The sequence below is a fragment of the Heloderma suspectum genome, chromosome 1 (genome assembly GCF_057233095.1).
Source record: "Heloderma suspectum isolate Gila_16-S chromosome 1, 16-S_ref, whole genome shotgun sequence".
NCBI classification, from domain to species: Eukaryota; Metazoa; Chordata; class Lepidosauria; order Squamata; family Helodermatidae; genus Heloderma; species Heloderma suspectum.
The window spans coordinates 166,171,176-166,196,189 of NC_139458.1; the positions used below are offsets into that span (position 1 = coordinate 166,171,176).

The 25,014-nt window shown below is 43.3% G+C and overlaps 1 protein-coding gene across 1 annotated transcript in view; it reads right to left on the bottom strand.

Moving 5' to 3' along the window:
- Positions 1–25,014, bottom strand: part of LRP1B (LDL receptor related protein 1B) — a 1,474,154-nt gene that overhangs the window by 387,012 nt on the left and 1,062,128 nt on the right. The window contains exons 24-28 of the mRNA XM_084809602.1: positions 24,729–24,974; positions 21,031–21,228; positions 14,662–14,866; positions 8,145–8,309; positions 5,515–5,759 (exon numbers count right to left, since the gene is read on the bottom strand). Coding sequence (XP_084665728.1) covers positions 5,515–5,759; positions 8,145–8,309; positions 14,662–14,866; positions 21,031–21,228; positions 24,729–24,974 — 1,059 coding nt within the window. The remainder of the gene's footprint in view (positions 1–5,514; positions 5,760–8,144; positions 8,310–14,661; positions 14,867–21,030; positions 21,229–24,728; positions 24,975–25,014) is intronic.

The window sequence follows — 25,014 nt, forward strand, 5'->3', positions numbered from 1 at the left end:
GATACTATGATATTGGAAAGATAAAAACTCACTGTCTATAAGTAACACAATGGACTGAAACCTTAACAACACTAGCAACATTTGAAAAAGTGATATATAGGTATAACTTGCAAATGGACTTACATGTGGATATTTGGTCTGCTTTTACTGAAGTTTATGTGTAATCTTTTCCTCCCCCTTTTCCCCGAATATTGTAATGTTAGAAACTGAGGATTTTGAACATGTTGTATTTGTATTTTTATTTCATTCTTTTTTTTAGGTTTTGTAGAGGGATGGCGGAGAATTTCTCCACGAATCTCCAGGAGGCCGAATGCCAACGCAGTCGGCCCCCCGAAATTAGTGGAGAAACGGTCTGCCACCCCCCCACCCCCCCCCACCCCGGGATGGGACTTACCTTTCCTGAATGTCCCTGGCGCTGGCGGCTCCCGGCGGCAGTTCGGTGGCGGCGGCCGGTCTTCTGACCGGCTGCTGCCACCACCATTTCCCATTAAAAAAAAAAAAAAACTCCAGTAAACGTGATAGGCTACGTAAAGATTTACATAGCCTATCATGGCTAGATTTTCAAAAAACACCGTGATAGGCTATGTAAATCCTTACGTAGCCTATTACGGCTGACTTTGAAAAAAAAAAAGCACGTACGCAAATGGCGGCACCCATGGGCGGCGCCATTTGCATTCCTTATTTGGGCACGTGTAGTCTACGTAAACATTTACATAGACTACGGCGAAAATAAGGGTAACGCAAATAGCGTTGCCCTTATTTTTGCCATAGTCTATGTAAATGTTTACGTAGACTACACGTGCCCAAATAAGGGACACAAATGGCGCCGCCCATGGGCGCCGCCATTTGCATATGCGCTTTTTTTTTTTCAAAGTCAGCTGTGAGAGGCTATGTAAGGATTTACGTCGCCTATCATGGCTGACTGCAGGCCAGGGACGCAAACGGCGGCGGCTACGGCCGCCGCCATTTGCGTCCCGGCCGGCAAGGAGGATTCGCGGCCGGAGGGACGGGGCGCCTCCCCCCTGGCCAGAATTTCGGGGGGAGGAATGGAGCGCCTCCCCCCCAACGCGAAGCAAGCTGCAGGACCAGGTAAGGGACTTTCGTCCATCCCTAGTTTTGTAATGTTTTCAGTTTGGTTTGGTTTGTAAAAATTCTAAGGATGGACCAAAGTCCCTTACCTGGTCCTACAGCTTGCTTCCAGGTGGGGGGGAGGCGCTCCGGTTCTCCCCCCAAAATTCTGGCCGGGGGGGAGACGCCCTGCCCCTCCCAGCCGAAATTCGGGCCGGGGGGGAGGCGACCCATCCCTCGCCGCCGAAATTCAGGCCGGGGAGGAGCGCCCCGTCTCTCTGGCCACGAAATAAAAAAGTAAATTAAAAAAAAAAAACATGATAGGCCATGTAACGATTTACGTAGCCTATCACAGCTAGATTTTCAAAGTTAGCCGTGATAGGCTACGTAAATCTTTACGTAGCCTATCACGGCTGACTTTGAAAAAAAAAAAAAGCGCGTACGCATTCACAATAAAATATTAATTAAAAAATACAATGGTTCCAGTCCTGATTCCCTCCCTGCCACCACTATTACTTTTTAAAGAACAAGGTAAGTGAAATACAGTCACTAGTTTTGTCCCAAGAGGTTGGTGTCCGACAAAAAATAATTTGGGGATCAGTTACAATGCTGATTACATATGAACAACAATGTAATCATTTAATATGCAATTTACTTGGATAATTTTTTAGATTGTATTTCTTCCTTTGATCATACCCAGGAGTACTCTCCCTCTTCTGCTGCTCTCACTATGGGAATGTGAGTGAACCACATAGAGGACATTTAAAGATGGATGAACTTATCTCTGTCTGGTCCTGTCAGGCAATTGAAGAACCACTGTTGCCACCTGCCTGCACCAGCTGTGCCACGGGAGCTACAGGACAGCTTGGCAATGGCTCAGAAAGTGCTGTGGGGCTGTCCGTCGCCTTACTGAGTCACCACTGTGCACAGAAATCTCAGCTCTTCCTGAGTTACTTCCACAAATCTAACGTTGTGTCTATGGCTGCCTTAAAAGGGCAATGACTGAACATTAAAGGGGTAAAGGGTCCTTTATGCCTGTAACGTTGAGACATCACCCGGGTTTGGGTGGTCAGGCCAGGGGGGAGTCCATCTATTCCACCCCTTCTTGGACTCTGGCACCATTCCTAGTGACATCCTATATTCAAATAAAAACATAATTTCTCAGTGTAGTCGTTCACATTTGCCATGGTGAGAGAAGTTGGGAAGGGGTGAGAAAGGTAGCATGAGCCCACATCAGTGCAGAACCCCTTCTCAGTTTCTTAAAAAATGGTTATCAGGGCAGATCAGGTATGTAGTACCATGGGAGGGACATATGATAAATTGACCTGGTTCACAAGACAAGACAACCCATGGTGCGTTGTCAGCTTTGTTTGTTTCAGGATGGCTTGTCACAACATATGAACCTGGCTCAGTTCCTCAGCATGGTTGTTAACCACACACAAGCCACCCTGAGAAACCATGGCTTGGTGTTGGGTTCTTCAAGGTGGCTTGTTTTCAGAGTGGCTTCTTGTGACATGCGAACCTGGCATGATGGCTTGTGTGTAGCTTGTTGCAAAGGGCTACAGAGCCACCTGGAAAGAGTGGTGAAAAAGCCAGTGGCTTCTCACAATCTGGCTAACCATTTTCCTTCTCTAGCATATCTTGAAATGACACTAGTCAATTTACTCCTCCATTTTTGTTGCCTTCCTAGACAGTGACACCTTTTCTTCTTTTAGATTGGGGGAAGATTTGTTGTTGTTATTTTTCACCTTTGAGGAGATTTGTGTATATTTAATGTTGTTAAGAACATAAGAAGAGCCATGCTGGATCAGACCAAAGGTCCATCCAGTCCAGCATTCTCTTCACACAGTGGCCAACTGGCTGTCGACCAGTAACCTGCAAGAAGGACATGAGTGCAACAGAACCCTGCCAACCATGTTCCCCAGCAACTGGTGTACACAGGCTTACTGCCTCTGATACTGGAGGTAGCATAGAGGCATCAGGACTAGTAGCCATTGATAGCCTTCTCCTCCAGGAATTTGTCTACCCCCCTTTGAAAGCCATCACTACATCTCGTGGTAGCAAATTCTATAGTTTGAACATGCACTGTGTGAAGAAGCACTTCCTTTTATCTGTCCTGAATCTCACACAACAGGACATTTGCTCATCCAATAGAACTTCCCTACTCTTTCCTCCCCACTGCAGCCCCCACCATGCACCTCGAATTTGCTCCAGAGGGTCTCCTGGCTTATCATTACATGCAAACCATGTATTTGTGTGCTTATACACAATGTATAAGCACACAATATCAGCATGTGCTTATATCAGATCTGGAGTCTCACTGAAGGAAGATAGGAGGCCATGCCTTCTAATTCCCCCTACAGCTCACAGTTAAGTATTCTGTTGCCGTATTGATGTACAACAAGATCAGATATTATATTTGGAATGACTCATCTTGCAGCAACTAAAGCTAATTCAGTGGGAACACTAAGATACCCCTGTTGCAACAACACAACCCTGCTACTTCCAGTAGAAGCTCGAAAAAGGTAGGAAAATGCCCTGTTATGGCTGGATCAGGTTCAGCATTAGGGAAAACAAAGGGGCAAATCAAAGGCAAACCAATAAACAGGCAAAGGGTGAAATACAGAGATATCAGTCCAGCAATAGAGAAGTTCCACGCAGGAGCAGCTAGTAACAGGCAATGGTCAAAGGCACAGTTTTACCACACATGAGGGAGGGTTCCAAAACAGAGGTCTGACCGTCTGAGCAGCAGCCAAGGTCCATACAAAGATAAGCAGTCAGATACAAAACACAGTCCAGGAAGCAAAGTCAAGGAGGAATCCAAGGGTCAGTAGCATGAAGGTTCAGTCATGGAGCAAAGTCAGAGGTACAAGACACTGGAGCTTGTAGAAAGATGCTAATAAGCTCTGTCTGAAAGCTTATATGCTGGAGCAACCACAGCCCCACCCAGGACTTGGCTGTATCCCATTTAAAGGCTTGTGAAAGAAGTCCTCCTTATGAGAGGGCCCTACTCATGAGGAGACCTTTCTTCTTAAAGAGTTCTCTTCAGCAAGCGGGTGCTCTTTCACCTGGCTGCCATCCTAGCCTGAATCTTAAGACACCAGCATTGTCAGGGGTAGCTCAACATGCCCCTCTACCTTAGAAGCTGAGCTCTCTGCCTTTCAAGCAGACAGATCTGAAAGTCTCACCCCTGAGGGCCCGGGACCATCTTGGGTAGTGCCTCTGAGGAGACCTGTTCTCTGAGGACATCTAGTTCTAAACATTCAAGCAGATGATTCCTCCAGTAGAGGCAGGACATCCTGGATCATGACAGGTGCCCACCCCCTGAAATCACAAGGTGTTTTCCTGCTGTCCTAGCCCTTATAAAATACAGGAAAAAAACAACTGCTAACATTACCCCCACCCCCCGCAGTCCTGTATGTACATATTAAAATAAATGGCAATACAAGAAGGTTACAAGGACAATGCAGCATTTGACATTTCAACATTGCCTGAAACAATATTTGTTATCATTCTGACATGAGGCTAAAGCATTTAAGTATTATTTACCATGTTCTATTGGCCCCAGGCCTGTAACCAAGTCACCTGCAGTTTTAGAGGGGCCTAGAGATCCATAATGCTTGGCTTAGGTTCATTATAAGTGCAATTTCCTTACTAGTGGGCCTCTGAGCATGTGATGAGTCAAAGATCGATAGCGCAGCCTCAGCACATTCCATGCTAATGAAGGGTAGTATCTTATCAGGGCCTAGGATGTGCCTGAGGAGTGAGGCTGTGTTTATGCCGAGTTGCAGGTGTTTGTGCTGGGAAACCTCTGGTTGTTTCCCTTCTGACCAAGCACTGTTAGCCTATGCTGGGAAAGTTGTAGATGAATGCTAATTAATGCTCGCTCTGCATGCTGCCTCACTGCTAACATGTATGGTATAAAACCCATTTTACCCCATGGCTCTGGGTTCAGAGAAGCTGTCTGATCCACCCATTGGGTACGCCTGTGTGCTGATGGTACTCAATAAAGTACTCCTTGTAAGTAAACCTGGATCTGATTTATCACTATCTTGGCTCTTCTAAATTAAGAGGCCTACTGCGGGGGCAATACACATGTTCAACTGATTGTTGGTAATACTTCACTGAAATAGATGCAAAGGGCTATTAATTCAGTGTTTATGATTTGTTTAGTGAACTTTATATTGCTATAGTTTTAAGATGTCATTTAGGCAACAATAATGCTGTTCACAATTTCTCTTTTTATCTATATAAGCACCACAAGCCTGGAAGCACTAAAAAGCTTTAAAGAGGTATTTGCATAATGCCAATATAACAAGTGAAATCCATATAGAAATAATAATTATTAGCTAAGAGATTTCCATTCATATTGGTGGTATTTAATGTACAAATTGAACATGAACAAAAAGGCTATAACAAACACTATTATTAGAAATGTTAACATACCTTGTGGTTGACGACTTGGGTGATAGATTTGAAGATCAAAAGGCTGTGCACTAGTTTTTTGTATCACACTAACATTTTGACCTGTCCATTTATTGGCTTTTGACAATGTGTTTGTCCTCCAGTCTGTCCAATACACTTCACTCCCATATAAAGAAACAGCAAAGGGGTGAGAAAGATATTCATGGCCTCGTATAATTTCAATCATGCTAGTTCCATCATATAGTGCTGAATAAATAGCATCTGACCTGAAAGATAGCCCAAACAGAAATCCATTTCTAAAATCAGATCTATAAATCAAATAAGAGACTGAAATTGTGGTTAATGCCGTTTTATGTCCTTGTAACTCTATTCAGGAAAATTAAACAAATATGAAAGGAATGTGATTTTATTTGAAGGTTTAGGAAAGGGTCATAGTTCAGTGTTAAGAGTACATGCTTTGCATGCAAAAAGGATCAGGTCCAATCCCTGGCATCTCAGCATGGGTATTGGAAATTCCCTTTTCTGAAACCCTAGATAACTTTTGCTGGTCAGTGTAGACATTGTTGAATTAGATGGACTAAAGATCCGAGCTGGCATATAAAATGACTTTCTACACTCCATTTGATTTATGGCACAAAACTTGCATTTTTCTTCAAAGAGATCTTGTGAATTCAAGTAATTTTTGCTTTTATACTTTCAATTGCCACAAATATAGAGCAAAACATTTTCTTTCTTTTGCCTCTTCCTAGTCCTTGGTTCCTCACTTTGTGCTTATGATCATGCTGTGAAGCATAATGTATGAACTTAAATATGGTTAATTGTTTAAAAAGAGACATTGCTTGAATATTGAACTTCTCTGCTCAGTCTTTGGGCAAAATCCAATGGAGCGCTTCTGCCCCACCAATTCCTTTCCGCAAGCAGTGGATCCCGCCAATTCTGTTGTGCAAGCGGGCCCCTCCGTTTACACAAGAGAGATTTAGTGCTTCCTACAGGAAGCCCCCAAATGAGGAGAAATGCTTGTTTCTGAAAGGAGGCAGGTTGGCGGATATCCTTTATGTGAGAGCCGCTGACCTGTCTCCTTCCAGGAATGAGCATTTCCACTGGTTTTTTGTTGCCCCGGGCTGGAAGTGCAAAATCATCATTGCGCAAGCAGTGGGGGCCACTCGCACAATGGAATTGTTGGGGTGTAAGAGAATCGGCGGGGGCATAAGCGTTCCACTGGACTCTGCCCTTTGTGCAAACATTCTGTATTGCTCATTTATTGGTCATACATGTGTTTTCCCTGGAGATTGCACCTCTATTGATGCATATCACATTCACCCAGTAATCACTCTGTATATGAAAAATGCAATTATTTCCCCACATAATACACCCATTGCTATTAGGATTGCCATATAAAATGGCTACCAATTAGATATTGCCTGTGATGACAATACTGAAACTACTTATTGGCTATTACTACTAGTACTACTACTAATATAGCGGTGTGCTCCCTCACTGTGCAAGCACCCCTCCAGCTGTATTTTAAAAAGCTGCAAAAGGTAGCAAAACCTTCACACACTAACACATACTGCCCTGCCCTTTCATGAACTTTTAGAAGTATTTTTTTTTAATCAGATGATCCTACCCCACGTTCTTATTCCCAGTTAGAACCTGCAGGGGCATACATACCAACATGGTAAGAGTCCAGGATAGGCTGTACATGGTCAGCTCTATATGGAACTGTTAACAGGTTGGGCTGCATACAAAGCAAGGCAATAGCTTGGAGTCACCTGCAAGTGAAAGCTGTCCTGCCACAAGGTGATTGTCACAACTTTTGCTTCATCAGAGGAAAAACTGCTTGGGCTTAAAAGGATTATGCCCTATTCTGAATATTCCTGCTCTAGTGCCTGGATGTGGCTATTATTTAGAGATTATCAGACGGTTCTTGAATCTTGTGTTTCCCATTGGACATGTCATTGGATCTCTCCTCTGATAGTGGTAGTTCTGAATCCTGAGCCATGGAACTGTCATGAAAAGCCAGGGCAAAAGTATTCACCCAGCCCTCCCTTAAAAAAAAAAAAAAGTCAGTATCAAGCAAATGACCATTCCTCACACACACTGCCTCCTCTGCTAGCTCAAGATGCCTCCACCTGATTTTGAACAGTTATCCCTTCTCACTTCAGTCCTCTGTGCTCCGTCCCATGCCATTCAGGAGAATCCCCTGATCCTCCAGAGAGAATTTTTTAGGGAAGGAGGGAGTGGAAATGGCCCCTTCTGTGAGCATCCTTCCACTTGTAGGTTTCAAGAGCCAAGCCCACATCATGACTAAGTTAAGTCCCATTCATTTCAGTAACTCTGTTCTAAGTATGACTAAATCTGGATCTAGCTTAGTGACTTTTGTTTGTGGGTTTCAGTTTGTTCTTACATATCCAAGCTATTTTTTTTCTACAGGGCAACCAGTAATAGAGTTCTCTTTCTAGGCCAATACTGTCATTCCCATAATTACATGGGAACAGGATATTACACCATTGGAATTGGATCAATGTTTGCAGGAATATAATACAAAAAATAAAATGTAGTTCTTTGCCTTGCTTTGTTTGTACAGAAAGGTGCATAGCACAAGCATATGCATACCACAAATATATTACAAAAGAAATTAATATTTTTACCTAGCATCTGTCCATACTATTCGTTTTTCAAAATGATCAACAGTAAGGCCATTAGGCCATGCTCCACTATCCATGTCTTTATATATGATCTTTCTTCCTGCTCCACTCATGGAAGCAGACTCAATGCGTGGAAAATTAGCATCCCAATCCGTCCAAAACAGAATTCTGAATGATATAAAGAAGAAAAAGAAAATAAAGTTGATGCTAAAATGGGAAACAAGCAAACAACTATTATAAACATTATTTTAAAAAGCAGTGTCATTACATTAGAAATTTTGGGATAGGTATACCATGTCGAATACTTTTTTGCTACTGGCAAAACAGCTATAAAACTGCCATCGTTTAGTTCTTCAGTTTAAGAATTTTCTGGCACAATGAAGCCATAATGAAGTTGACCAAATATATCCCTTTATATTAGAAACTCAGTTTAATAACAGGGACTGAAATGTAACTCAAATAATGTCTGGACCAACACATATGGCAGGACACATGCTTGTTCAGGTTTTTGCTAGTCAAGGTGGAGGTGATTTGTGGGTAGCCCCTGTCTATTGTCATGTACAGATCATTCATTACCTGATAGTGTTTAGATTTACTGAGACTCTTAAAAACTGCAATGGTGGGGTTCCATTAAATTGGTCCTCCCGCAGACACTAATGGATCCTGGGGAATTCCGAAATGTTCTGTGGGATTTCTCTTGCACCAGAGCTAGTAATTCTGTTGAAGCCCTGGTTGATCTGTGGAATGGAGAGATGCTCAGGGCAGTTGATATGATCACCCCTAAGCATCCTGTCCTGGGACACAGAACACAAACTCCTTGGTTTTCTGAGGAGCTTTGCAATGAAGCATCTGGGTAGATGACCAGAGTAATGGTGAATAAAAACTCCAACTCTAATTGAACATGGAATAAAGTCCATGTTAGGTACTATTCTGTGGTAGTGAGGGCAATGAAGAAGTCTTTTTTCTCTGCCTCCATTGTGTCAGCACACCATTGTCGAGAAAAATTATTTCAGGTGGTTAAGGGGCTATTACATGTTGCTGCCCAGGGTGGTGAGAAAGAACCATCTGAACCCTGCTGTTTGCAAAACACTTTGGTGATAAAATCAGTCGCATCTGCCCTGACTAGTTAAAAAAAAACACCCTTTCTAGTGAGATACTTGAGGCAACTGTCTGCCAAGTGTTGATGGATAAGTTTCAGTTTGTTTTGTATGACGATTTGGAGAAGTTGCTTAAATGGGTGAGGCCAACCTCCTGCTTCTTAGACCCATGCCCATCCTGGCTTATAAGAGCTGCCACAGACAGCTGGCTAATTGGGTGATGGGAATTATACAAGCCTTCTTGAAAGAGGGCCATGTTTCAGCTGATCTAAAGGGGGCAGTGGTAAGATGCTTATTGAAAAAGACTTCATTGGTTCCCACCACTCTTGAAAACTATTGGCCAGTCTTTAATCTCCTTTTGGCAGGGGGTAGGGTGGTAAAGGCATAACTCAGTGAAGCCATAAGCTATGCTGTGCAGGGCCACCCAAGACGGACAGGTCTTGGCGGAGAGTTCTGACAAAATGTGGTCCACTGGAGAAGGAAATGGCAACCCACTCCAGTATTCTCGCCAAGAAAACCCCATGGAACGTATCACAAGGATAAAAGATATGACGCCGGAAGATGTCAGATCGGAAGGTGTCCAATATACTACCGGGGAAGAGCAGAGGGTATTTCCAAGTAGCCCCAGAAAGAGTGAAGCGGCTGGGCCAAAGCCGAAAGGACACTCAGCTGTGGATATGTCTGGTGGTGAAAAGAAAATCCGATGATGTAAAGAACAATATTGTTTAGGAACCTGGAATGTAAGATCAGTGAATCAAGGTAAGCTGGAGGTGGTCAAACACGAGATGGCAAGACTGAACATCGACATCTTGGGAATCAGCGAACTAAAATGGACAAGCATGGGTGAATTTAATTCAGGTGACCATTATATCTACTACTGTGGGCAAGAATCCCTTAGAAGAAATGGAGTAGCACTCGTAGTCAATAAAAGGGTGAGAAAAGCAGTACTGTGGTACAATCTCAAAAACGACAGAATGATCTCAGTACGAATCCAAGGCAAACCATTCAACATCATAGTAATTCAAGTCTGTGCCCCAAGCACTGAGGCCGAAGAAACTGAGGTTGATCATTTCTATGAAGACCAACAACACCTTCTAGAACTAACACCAAAAAAAAGATGTCCTTTTCATCATAGGGGATTAGAATGCTAAAGTAGGAAGTCAAGAAATGACCGGGATAACAGGCAAGCATGGCCTTGGTGTACAAAATGAAGCAGGACAAAAGCTAATAGAGCATAACTCAGTATGCCAACAAATTTGGAACACTCAACAGTGGCCACAACTCTGGAAAAGGTCAGTTTACATTCCAGTTCCAAAGAAAGGCAATGCCAAAGAGTGTTCAAACTACCGTACAATTGCACTCATTTCACATGCCAGCAAGGTGATGCTCAAAATCCTACAAGCTAGGCTTCAGCAGTATGTGAACCGAGAACTACCAGAAGTACAAGCTGGGTTCCGAAGAGGCAGAGGAACTAGAGATCAAATCGCCAACATTTGCTGGATCATGGAGAAAGCAAGAGAATTCCAGAAAAACATCTATTTCTGCTTCATTGACTATGCTAAAGCCTTTGATTGTGTGGATCACAACAAACTGTGGCAAATTCTTAAAGTGATGGGAGTACCAGACCACCTTACCTGTCTCCTGAGAAACCTGTACGAGGGTCAAGAAGTAACAGTAAGAACCAGACATGGAACAACTGACTGGTTCAAAATTGGGAAAGAAGTACGACAAGGCTGCATATTGTCGCCCTGCTTATTTAACTTATATGCATTGCAGAGTACATCATGAGAAACGCCGGGTTGGATGAATCACAGGTCGGAATTAAGATTGCCGGGAGAATTATCAACACCCTCAGATACGCAGACGATACCACCCTAATGGCAGAAAGTGAAGAGGATCTAAAGAGCCTCTTGTTGAGGGTGAAAGAGGAGAGTGCAAAAGCTGTTTTGAAACTCAACATTAAAAAACTAAGATCATGGGATCTGGCCCCATCACTTCCTGGCATATGGAAGGGGAAGAAATGGAAGTAGTGACAGATTTTATTTTCTTGGGCTCCAAGATCACCACAGACGGTGACTGTAGCCATGAAATTAAAAGTCGCTTGGTCCTTGGGGGAAAGCTATGGCAACCTAGACAGCATAGTAAGAAGCAGAGACATCACCTTGCTGACGAAGGTCCGTATAATCAAAGCTATGGTTTTCCCAGTAGGAGCAATGTATTGCTGTGACTATAAGGAATGCTGGACTATAGCTGGACTATAAGGAATGCTGAGCGCAGAAGAATTGATGCTTTCAAACTGTGGTGCTGGAGAAGACTCTTACGAGTCTCCTGGACTGCAAGGAGGTCAAATCAGTCCATCCTAAAGGAAATCAACCCTGACTGCTCATTGGAAGGACAGATACTGAAGCTGAAGCTCAAATATTTTGGCCACCTAATGCGAAGAGAAAACTCCCTGGAAAAGACCCTGATTGTGGGAAAGATTGAAGGCAAAAGGAGAAGGGGGGGGCAGAGGATGAGATGGCTAGATAGCATCACCAATGCAATGAATATGAACCTGAGCACACTCTGGGAGAGAGCGGAGGACAGGAAGTCCTGGCGTGCTATGGTCCATGGGGTCACGAAGAGTCGGACATGACTTAACGACTGAACAACAACGAAGGGTGGTAAAGACAGGTTGCTACCTGTAACTGTAGTTCTTTGAGTGGTCATCCATGCATTTACACAAATGGGCTCTGCGCCTGCATGGGGCCTTGATTTGTGAAACTCCTATAGCTGAAGAATTCTGGTGGGAACCCTTCCCCCCCGTCCCAGTGCGCATGTCCCTAGCAGGCTCCCGCTTATTCCCTCAGTTTGTGGAGACCAACATTGTGGCCTCAGAACAAAGAAAAAATACCCTTGGTATCCAACATCGAATTTGAGTGTGACACGTGAAGAGGGGATGGTGGGTGAGCTGTATGAATGCACAGATTACCATTACTTGCCGCCATTTGCGTTCCCTTTTTTTGCCGTGATAGGCTTAGGGATGTATGAATCCCTTACCTGGCTCCGCACAGGGGCATCCACGGTGGGGGGGAGGCGCTCCATCCCTCCCCCCGGAATCCTCAACAGGGGGGAGGTGCTCCGTCCCTCCCACTGGAATCCTGCCTGGCCGGGTCCACTCTGCAGCCAAGCTGCTGGGCAACCCTGCAGGGATGCAAATGGCAGCTGTCATAGCCGCCGCCATTTGCGTCCCTCTATTGAGCCGTGATAGGCTACGTAAGTTCTTATGTAGCCTATCACGGCCTCCGCAGGGATGCAAATGGCATCCCTGCATTAGCATAAGTATTTACATAGCCTATCATGGCTAGGAAGAGGAGGTAGAGAATGGCGGCCAGGATGGCCGCCATTCGCAAAGCAGCGCGGACGGGAGCAGTTAAGTGCTCCGTTTCGTCTGCCTTTTGTGGGGTGGGGGCTGGGGGCTTCGTTCCGCCACAGATTTTGGGGGGCCGAATGCACTGGCATTCGGCCTCACCAAGATCCATCGTGGAATTCTCTGACATCCCTAGATAGGCTATGTAAATATTTACGTAGCCTATCATGGCCTCCGCCGGGACGCAAATGGCCGTGATAGGCTACGTAAGTATTTACTTAGCCTATCACAGCAAAAATGGGGAAGCGAATGGTGGCCACAGATGTGGCCACTTTTCACAAAGCAGTGCAAATGGCACCAGGTAAGTGCTCTGTTTCATGTGCCTTTTGCGGGGTGGTGGGGCACGGGGCTTCATTCCGCCATGGATTTCGGGGGGCCAAATGGACTGGCATTTGGCCTCACCGAGATCCATGGTGGAATTCTCTGACATCCCTAGGTCTGCCTCATTCGTGTTCCCAATTGCAAGCTTCCCCCCAACCCCACCCCTTTGGACAGGAAAAGTATGCATTTCAGTATGCATTTGCCTCCCACCCCATTGACTAAAGCCTGAAAATGCAATGTTTTTTTAAAATGCACATTTTTAAAGTGCACATTTTTCTAAAGTATGCATCTTGCGATGCTCATTCACAAGCTCAGGAATATGCAAGCTTGCCCACAAAATGTACTCACATTCGGGAGTGTGAATGCGCAATTTCTGATCGAAACAAAATTCTCATACATCCCTAGACTTGAGACAAGACTTTTGTGTAGCAGCACCTCAGCTGTAGGACTCCCTCACCAAGGGGGTTAGGTTAGATCCCTCATAATTGGCCTTTAGATGGCTGGTAAAACTATACTATTCTACTGAGTTTTCAGTGATTAATGCCACTCCTTGATTTTTGATGGTTCCTGTTTTACTGTAATGTATGTATTTCATCCATTTTTAGTTTTTTGAAACTGTTATTTTATTCTTTTCATGGTTTTATTGTAAATCATCTCAAGCACTCATTTTGGTTGGACAGCATGGGTGTGCTGGATAGGGATGATGGCATTTGTAGTCCAAAACATCTGGAGAGCAACTGGTTGTAGAAGGCTAGTATAGCTTTTTAGAAAGTGATGCAAAAAATTCCTAACTTAGCATAGATCTTGCCATTTTGAAGTGCTGATAAGAATGTTTTTGTACCTACCTGAACATTCCAACCTTCCTCTCTGCAGTATGCCCTCATAACCTCTTGTAATATTGCATTTATACAGAATTTTGAGATAGGTGTTTTACATTCCAGTGCCAAGAGAAATGTGAATAATGCTAAGATGTAATCTATACTAATTGGATGTAGACCTGGCACACAATAGGCATATGATTGTATGCAAGTGATTAGTAAAGGAATATGCAATTGCATCACATCTGATGATTGGTTGTGGATAATTATCAAACTGTAAATTTTTATATAAAAGACATGTCTGATTGTGAATAAAGTTCACCTTGGGAATTAACTGCCTATTTTCCCATATAAAAGCCAATGTGCTTCCCCACATTACTATGTGTTCAACTGGAATTAAGCTATCTTTGCAGTATTGTGTAGTTTTGAAAATAGGCAAAAGAAAAAGCAATATTCAAAGCTGAGAAGATCCAGCCACAGGTAATCTTGACAGATCCACTGCTTAATTTTCCTTGATAAACAACAGATTGACTTGCATGCTGCATTAAGAATACACTAACACCACCCCAAATGAAATGGCTCTAGGGAATGGGAAACGAAAGTGAATTTATGTATGATTATCTCCAAATTACAGATACAGAAACTGAAACCTAGATATTAGATTAGTCAAATGTTAACTTGGTGAGACAAACACTGTGATTTGAACAACCCATCTTCCAGAAAAGATTCATAACTTATTGTCCCAAGTAGGCTCAAAATTAGCATTTATCAGAGCTAAGGACAAATGAAAAGCAATATCCCACCATACATTACGGACAAAAAAAACACATTAACTTAGTTTCATTGTAGTAAACATTAAGAATATGTTTAATTACCCATATCTAGGATCCAAAGCGATAGCCCTAGGGTGCTCCATGGCACCTGCTATTAATGTTGTCCTCAGTGTGCCATCTAATTTAGCTACTTCAATTTGGTCCAAACTGCTGTCTATCCAGTATATATTTCCAGCAATCCAGTCAACAGTTAGACCTTCAGGGGTAGCTAAACCATGTTGGACCACAACTTCAATGGAGCTTACCCCTGTGAAAATATTAGAGGAGTTCTTAAAATGCTGAACATGCTAACATAAAACTTGCACTAAAACACAAACACTCATGACTCTTTAAATAATGTTATCGTAAAGTATTTAAAATACTAAAAAAAATAGTATTAAATAGTATTTCTAAAGAAAGGTTATTCCCCAAATATCATACCTATAACCTAAGTATAAAGAAAGCTGATAAGTATAATAATGTGAAAACTGAGCTGTCTTTGCAATAATTTTAACATAAGTGTAAAACTTTTCTCTTAATGGTTGAAAGTGTCAGAAAACATTGACATAAACTGCAATCCCATACCTATCTACCTGGGAATAAACCGTATCAAACTCAGTAAGACTTACTTCCAACTAGACATGTATAAAACTGCACTATTAAGCTGCAATCCTATACTCACTTTCGTGGGAGTAAGCCCCATTTAATATAATGGGATTAATTTATGAGTAGACATGTACAGGATTGCACTGTTCCTGTGGAACAGGAATCATCATAATGGTCATCATTATCTAATATCTACATTACTAGACTATATTATTTATTTAACAAATTTATACCTCACTCTTCAGCCAGAGAAACTTCCATAGCAGCTTATAGGTTAATAAAAACAAGACAGTAGCCTCTGTACAACATTAAAATTGTTGGTATTCACTATTAACTTTTTATTAATATAAAATACAATATTGTAGTGCGTCATAGCAAGGATGGCACAGCGTCAACTAACCTGTTTCCATTCCTATCAAGGCTAAACTGAATTTTGGCCGCAATCCTGCACGCTGTGTGCATGGAGAGCATGGTATGGATAAGGTTCCAGTATCACCTCCCCTCCCCCACCTGCTGCCTCTGTGTATGATTCCCTGATGTTTGTAAAACCATGTTGTGTCTTAACAAGGCCATTCACTTGCAGCTGAGGCCCTCCCACATCTTACCTTCATGCCTTTGGAGACTGCTCTTCCCCAGGCCCAAGGTGTGCAGGCTACTCCCAGCAGAAGCAGGAGTGGAGACACGTGCAGGGGCCTGGTGGGAGAGGGGAGGTTATACTACAGCCCTATGGGAAACACTTCACACTCTGTTGTCTGTGCAAGCAGCATGCAGGATTTCGGCCTTTGTGTCTAAGAAACTAAATTTGAAAAATTCAGTGTTACAGTAAAAAAAAGAAAGAAAAAAGCATAAATTGTATGAATTGCATAATTTATTCTTGGGTGGTAAACTTTCCTCCAAGAGGAAAAGGTCAAGAGAAAGAGGAGATACTGTGGCCGTAAGGTTCCATATGTCCATTGCATCTCTATAGGTTCGATGGATAGCACAGCACTTTTGGTGTTGGAAAGACTAACAAAACAATCTATACATGTCTTTTCAGCAATTAGCTCCATTGAGTTACTCCCACGTAGGTGTGAATAGGATTGCAGTCTTAATCTGCAGCTTTGCTTGCAGGGATGTGCTCTTCTCAATCCTGCAAGCTGCTGTCACCAGCTCACCTTCTCCTGCCCAAAATGTCAAGTGTCATGACCAACTCTGAGCAGCAGCCATGACTCTGACACAAAGGAGGAGCTGGATGTCAGCAGTGCAAGCCACAGAGATGCTGGAACCAGGCCCAGGCCCCAACACTGAACATGAACAGCCAGGAGCCTGGACCTGGGCTAGCATATGCATGGCTTACACTGCTGGGTTTAAACCAGTATTCTCCCTCAGCAACCCCACCCCCACCCCAAATGGGACCTACAGAGACAGAATCCCCTGACCTAGATTCCAATGAGAAGCTGCCCCCTTTATACCAGGGGTCTTCTTGCTGTCTTGTGCCTGCTTACCAGCACAGGTAACACACAAGGTAGGAGCTGACTGAGTGATAGCTAGGCTCCAAGACAGAATACTACCCCTTTCAGCATCTCCATTTTTGGGGAATGGGGTAGAGCCTGGAGAAGCAATCTGGCCCAAGAAGGATAAAGGGTCTTGGAAATGATACATGGGATGATACTGATAGTGTCACTTTCCCACCAGTGATTCTGGAACTTATAATACTAGTTCTTGGCAAGAAAAGATGCTCTACTAGGCCCTGGTAGTGCCCACCTTATTCAAAGGTAATTTCCTTCCTAGGTCCTGAGCAGATCAGATGAAGGTGCAGACTATGGTAGAGAAGTTGGGAGAAGTGGGCCATTTGCAACTGCAAGCCCCCTGCATTAAGCGCAAGCATTTGCACTGAATGCTCACAAAATCTTTGAGCTTTAGCAATCATTTCAGCTGGAACTCTCACAAAGACTCGCCCCTTTCAGGGAAAGCAGTGGAATGCTCAAGCATCCCTACTCCCATCAGTTCATTTACATCTTTGTTCCCATCTGTGTTATTGATGTGAATGTGCAACTGATAAAGCACTATAATAAAACAACAACAACACCTTGATCTGATTGTATGCATACATGCATTAATATTTTTGGTGGGATTGTTTGCTGATGGGCACATCCACACTTAAAAATTGGCAAAATGCCACTCAAAAAGAAATGTGATGCAATCATGCATTCAATCAGAGAGATAAAATTGTAGTGATTTATCAATTGCACATGTAAATTGTTAGGCTGGAAAAATCATGAAGGAAGTGAAGGCTGTGACAAATTGTGCATGCACAGTACTCTGAACAAAATTCAGGGGAAAACCCCCCCAAAACCATGGAATAGTGGAGAATTTCTATGGTTCCACTTCAGTATTTCAGAACTCCACAATTCAAGGAGAAATTCAGATGAAGAGAATTATGGAAGCATTCCTAAGTGAGCTTTCAGGGCTAATAGAAATTGATAGACCCATGAATTTGCCTAATCCCCGTCTAAGCTAGAGCTGAGTCAGGAAATAGTGAAATAAAAAAATTGGGCGATATCCACAGGACAGGGAAGCAAAATTTGGTCCCTGAACAGGGTAAGGGTGACAGCTCACCCTTAACAACAGCAACAGGTCTTCCTCTTTTCCTTTTCCTTTTTGCCACCTTGTGCTGGAAACACAGAAGACTATTGTATATTGAGGAGCTGCTGGTGCGTCATAATTGTTACCTTATTCATGCCTTAATTCACATGCGAGCCTAGCTCATGTCTATGCCTGGATTTCTCTTCCAGGCCTAGTGGGTCTTTTGTGTAAATGCCTCTTCCCTCATATGCATTCTCCCAGTTTCTAGCTTATCTTTAACGAAGAGAGAGAGACCCAAAATCGGCCATAGCTCACTACTGCCATCTGGCTTGGCTGCCAGCCAACAATGGAGAGAATTCTTTTCTTCACACTTCTGGGAAGGTATGGGAGGGGGGAAGAAAGAGCCCACCATATAAATCTCTGAAGAAGGTTTGACACACAGAACCTCACTGAAGGCTGGCTGACCCGAAACAGGTGCTGCGGGCCAGGACATGATGGAGTCACGTTTGCTGCTGATATCTTATCTTGATACCAGGGTTCCTAGTAGCTGAAAGGACAAATGCTTTATGCATGTACTATATTGTCTTGCTTTTTTATTGCTTTATTACCTTATTTTAGCTAAATAAGCTTATTTCATTCACCCATTGGTGTATTCATTGCTTCTGAATATCCAAAAAGAACCATTGCCTCTTGACCAAACAATTGGCAAAAAACACATGTGGTGACTGCAACAGCAAGAGCAGCACACATTCTGATGGTCTGATTATCATTTTCTTTCCTCTAGAAAATACATTCCTGGTAGTTGTAGCTGAGAAATCGTGGCTATCACACACACACACACACACACACACACACACACACACACAAAAGCCTTAAGATGCAATCCTATATGTTGAGACAGAAAAAGGTGCTGTAATTCCCAGCATTCCACTAAAAAGTCCTACAATTCCCAGTAATGCCTAAACATGCATAGGATTGCATCTTTAGAGGCTTTTCTTTTCTTTTGGGTGGCTACTGCTAGTTTTCCCCAGAGTGATCTGGAATGACCTAAGTTAGTTTGAGGCAGCTGGGGAAAAAGAAAATGACCAGGCTGTCAGAAGACGAACAAAAACAACTGCTTTTGTTTCTTCTGCTACCACCACTGGTGGCAAAGTAAAAAGGAAAGATACCCACTGCTTATAGTTTCTTCTATTGCCCCAAAATTCACTGTTTTCCCCCAAACTTGGAGAAATGTCCCTCCCCAAATTAATTTCCTGTAAATGGGACCACTAATATCAGTGGCCATTTTGGCTAATAAGCTAGTGGACACACCATATCCTGAGGCAGTGAATTAATTCTCCATTGTAGGAAAAAGTAATTTTTTTGGTCTGTCCTGAATCTACTGTCAATCAATTAAATTTCGTAATCCTGATTTGTAGTGTTACGTAAGAGGGAAAAAAGTTAACTTGATTTGCTTTTTTCATACTATGCATAATTTTATAAGCCTCTTTCATGTCCTCCTTTAGCCATAATCCCTTTGGATTGAAAAGGCACACACTCTTTGGTCTTTTACATATGGAAGACTCTTTGCTCCTGCACCTTTTCCAGCTCTATGGTATCTTTTGCAGGTCCTGGATGTTTCTTATTAAAAATTGTTTTAGGTATGTGTGTCTCTGTGTCTGCTGTTTGTTTATATGTTTGTATGTAAATGGTTTTATAATATATTTTAATGGTTTTTAATCTTTGTAAACCACCCAGAAAGCATCTGCGATTGGATGGTATCGAAATGTGATAAATGAAATGAAACGTTTTTGAAATTACCAGAATTATTTTATTTATTCATTGCAATTATATCCAGCCTTTTTTCCTCTTGCAAGGAACCCAAGGCGGCTTACATGATCCTCCTCCTCTCCCTTTTATCCTCACAACAACAACCCTGTGAGGTAGGTTGGGCTAAGAGTCTGTGACTGGCCCAAAGTCACCCAGTGAGCTTCTATGGCTGAGTGGGGACTAGAACCCAGATCTCTGGGCTCCCAGTCCAACACTCTAGCCACTACGCCACACTGGCTCTCGAATTACACAAAATATTTCAAATGAAAACACACTATATATAAAAACATTACAGTACTGGTTGTTTTAGCGTCAGTCCCTTTCCTAACAATCCCTAGCACAGAAATTTGTCTTTTTCACAGCTGCTGTTAGGGATGGGGCAGGCAGCCAACTGGGTCCTGGAGTCCAGCAGACTCCCCCCTGCCTGTGCCCCTGAGACATACCCACCAAGCCCCTGCTCAGCACCCCCCATGCACATGCTTGCTGGGCCACCTGCACTCACCAGGACCCATAAATGGCCCATTTACACCTGCAATCTTGCATACATGGGCCATTCACAGCACCATTTTGCATAAGTCTAGATGTTCACATATTTCCTGATTGCCATTTTTTTCTCAAAATGGTGATTGTGGTGCTCACAGACGGGTCCTTGGTGAATGTGGGTGGCTCAGCGAGCGCGTGGAGGGGGTCACGTGTGAGTCCGGGGCTGTGCCAATGGGGGCAGGGGCTTGTCAGCACCTGGAGAATCCAGATGGGGGGGGGCTTCCAGTCCATCCCTAGCTGCTTTGTGCTGTATTTACATTTCAATTGACTTATCAATTAAACCACCAACCCAATAACTCTTTCCAGCTCAAATCCCATCAGTTTATATGTAAAATTCATGATCTTGAATAATTTGGTATCATTTCCAAACTTGTTTCTTCCACTAAATTAAACAGCACAAGTTTAACAATATATTCACGTATGGGGTAATGGAGCACAAAATGGGGTGACCTGGATTCAGATTTCACAACGCCGTGCTCTTTGTCATGTGATGCGTACATCGGTCTCTTATGTAGATATATATATGCACCATATATGCATGCCCAATTGCTGAATGCTGCAACATCTGCATGCAAGGCAATTGACACATAGGATACTCTTGCTGTCTCTGGCTGAAAGAGGTGCTCTTTGTGTAGGGCATGCCATACTTGGAATATCCATATTTGGAAGACTTATTCAAATATTGAGTAGAATGAGCAAAATGCTATGATGAAAGAAGATGTGAAAACAGACGAGCAGTTTCTCATTATAAAAGCCACTTGGCGTGTATGCCTGTAATAAATGTTAGATTATGTAACATAATGTAAACGAGAAAAATTATTTTTCCAGAAATTAAGGGGTTCATCATCATTCTTCAATTGAGAGTTCCTGCCAAGGTTATATTTTAAAAATCTAAAATTAATTTCATACCTCCGGTTTCAGAAAGCTTGCCTCTGTAAATTTTATCTTCTACCACATCTGTCCAGTATAGTAAGCTCTGACTGAAGTGAAAATCAAGGGCTATTGTATTTCTTAAACCGGGAACTAACAGGCTGTAGTCCCGTTTCTGCAGATCAATCCTTCTGATCTCATGCCGAATGGAGAAAATGATGAAAGCTTCAAAAGGATCTGGGAACAAAATTGTACATTTTGTAGAAAATGTAATAAGACGTATGTCATTATAGTGATATTAACAAAAATATACAATTTGATTAACACTGACAGAGAATATTCTAATTGTATAATACATATGCAATAATTGACATTACAAAATCAAATTTCTGAATGTAATCTTCTACAATACATATTTCAGTCCAAATCTAGCCTTAATTCACATATATCAGATATAACAGTGTTCAACTGTCATTGCTAATATGAAAATTAGATTCAACAATCTAACTGTGGTCCATAGGTATACAGTACAATAAGGGCACAATCCTTTCTGGATAGTCAGCAGCCTCCAAGCTCCGGCTGCTGAGTATCCAATGAAGGGTGGGAGGAGACCGGCCTCCATCTTCTAGCTACCCTGCATTTCTTCTAGATGGACGATTTCACCCATCTAGCAGCAGCACCTTGGAGGGGCTGGGGGGCCAGGGCGGCCATGGGAAATGGAATATGACAGCTACCCCGGTCTCCTCCCTACCCCCGGGAACTCCCCCTTTTCCCCGTCTCTACACTCCATTTTCCAAGCGCAGAGAGGTAGCTGGTGCAGTTCTCTCTGCACCGGCGATGAGGGGGAGGAGGAGGGGCCGGGGAGCATGGTTTCCTGGCTCCAAGCTTAGAACACTGTCTCCAAGCTTGGAGCCAGGATATTGAGCTATCCTATCCCCCCCCCCCGGATGCTGTCTAGTGGGCATAGGATTGATCTCTTAATTAATCACTGGTGACAGCTCAAAAACATTTTGTTCATTAAGGTCTGAAAATTTCCTTTGACAAAAATACCACCAAAGTTTTCATTTGAATAATTTGGAAATTATTTTATAGTGTACTGGAATAACATCTATTGTAGCAATTTAAGTTTTCTTATTTTAGGGAGAATGCAAGTTAAAAGTGCTAAGTTGTAACATATGATTTGGCTTGAATGTCATTGCTTTCTTCAGAAAACCATGCCTTGACATTTTCAGCAACAGCCATTACACCTGCATTCATCAGAAGCAATATCCAAAGCAAATGGATACTGAACCAATTCAGTATCACATTCACATGCCAAACCTCCCTTAGAGTGTAATCCTACACATGTCTACCCAGAAATAAGTCCCACTGAGTTCAATGAGACTTATTTCCAGAGAAGTGAGTATAGAATTGCAGCCTGAATCAGTCTCTCATTAAAAAATTTGATTGTTATCCTGTTACTTTTAAAAAGATATATTGTTCCACCTCAGTTATCTATTTAGCTACATACACAAACACACAGAGACTGGGGACCTGAAAGAAAATTCTGCAATGTACCCCCCATCCCCCACTGCCGAAATACTTCTCTTCAGGGCTACAGCCTACCTGGAACAGGAGACATGTAGCATTCTTCAAATCTTATAGATGTGATGTTTCAATAGGGAGGAAAGGACACTAGGACAGCCACTTTTCTTGCCATCCCTTCCTTGGTTTCATTCATTCATTTGTTTGTTCATTATACTTCTATTAGGGCTGTGCAGGGACCCCCTGGTCCAACTCGGAAGCCGCTTTGTGGTTTCGGAGGTGGGCCCAATTCGGCTCAGGCTGATTCGGGGGACCCCTGACCCAACTCAGCCCTGAACCTGAAGTGGGATTCAGCTATCCGAATCCCACTTTGCCCCCCCGACACCCCTGTGCAAACCCCCAGCTCCTTACCTGGGCTGCTGCAACCGCCTCCTCCACCTCCTCTTCCTCCACCACTGTTGTTGTCTCCGCTGCCAGCTCCTGAGCCCTGGACACATGCTGGCTCTTGTTGCAGGGAGTCGCCATTTAAAAAATGGCGACTCCCACCAAAAAGAGCTGCGCACGTCCAGGGCTCAGGAGCTGGCGGCGGCGGGCAGTGGTTGGAGATGATGGTGGTGGTAATAGTGGTGGCGGCGGTGGCGGCCACTGCTGCTATCACTGCCCGCTGCTGCCAGCTTCTGAGCCCTGGATATGCACTGACTCTTTTTGGGAGGAGTCACCATTTTTAAAATGGTGTCTCCTGCCAAAAAGAGCCAACATGCATCCAGGCCTCAGGAGCTGGTGGTGGCAGTGATAGTGGCGATGGTGGCAGCAACTCCTATGCGTCACCTCAGGTAAGGAGCTGGAGGCACTGGTGCGGCTGGGCTGGGGTGCTGAAGCTCCGAAGTGCACTGAGCGCTTCCGAGAGTCCCTGACCCACTTCGGGTCACTTTGTGCCCCCTCTGCTTTGCCTCAGAAAGGGTTTGAAACAGCCCGAAGCGGCCTGCTTTGATGCAAGATTCAGGCCTCAGGCCAAAGCAGCGCACAGCCCTAATTTCTATACCACTCCACAGCCAAAGCTGTCTGGGCAGTTTCCTGCTTTTATTGTATCTCCTTGATTGGATTCCCACTTTATTGTCTCCCCTTGATTGGATTCCCACTTTTCTCACTCCTCTTCCTCCTCTGAATTTCACCCCCCCCTGCTGCTTTTACGGCCTCCTCCTCCTTCAAAATTTGCCACTGCCTGTGTCACCGCAGCTACTTCCGTGGCCTCCACCACTGAAGAATCTCCCCCCCCCCATTGCTGCCAAGGAAGTGGGAAGTCCTCCTAAGGTAGGTAGAAGTGGTGGTGACAAGAGTGAAAGCGGGGGTGGGGTGGAGAAGGGGTCTGGGGGTGCCAGCAGGAGTCTTGGTGGGCACTGCTGAGCCCATGGGTGCTCCATTGCCAACCCCCGGTCTAGAGAGTGGAAAAGGAAAGGATGTCCTTTTTCTTCTCCTGAAGTCCTCGTATGGTGTATATGACAAAAGTTTTTTTAAAAAATGTCCCTTTTGTCCTGAATACTCTGTTAGAGGCTACAGAGAAAGTTCAGTCCTCCTCACAATTTTTTTGTTGTTTCATTTCTTTTCCTTTTAATTTACAAGCTAATATACTTCTGCATACAGTGTAATCCTGTACATGTCTAGCCAGAAGTAAGTCCCACTGAGTTCAATGGGACTTACTTTCAGAGAAGTGAGTGTAGAACTGCAGCCTGAATCATGAGTCTCTCATAAAAAAAATCTGATTGTTATCCTGAACAATCAGACAATTCATTGCCATACATATTCTAACTCAAAAGCACACCCACTCTTAACAGAAAAAAGAGGATGTAATCCCCAGATCTGATCCTGCTAGAGATTTCACTTACAGCTGTCCCTGACATGAAAAATACATTCATAAATGAAGACAGCTTCAGCAAGTTGTCATACAATTACAAAACTTGGCAATATCATAGTATAAATATATACTACAGTAATGCCAAGTTTTGTAATTGTATGACAACTTGTACAGCTTGTAAATAAACAGCCAAACCTCTGTTTGAAACAAGCCGTGGTCCAGATATTTTATAGTTAAAGATAAACAACAACAACCAAGGACTTATACTGTGTCTCTGAAGCAAATGGGTCTTATTTTGCTTCCCTTGATTTTTTAGAAAAGGAGCTCTACAGTAGTGAATAGAATGTAAATGTCAGCTTACCAATATTAGCACAGCTTTCGCCATCTTTATTGAGCTTCCAACCTTCGTAACAGGAGCACTTAACAGTATTTTTATGCTGTTCACACACTTGGCTGCACTTCTGGTGTTTGGTGCAATAATCTACGAATTCACAGGTTTTATTGTCTGAACTCAAGTACAATCCTGGGGAGCATGAACACACAATTCTACCTCCAGGAACTACTGAACACTGGTGGCTGCAGCCACCATTGTTAAGAGAACATTCATCTGAAATTAAAAAACAACAACCAGAAATTGGTGTTTCTCA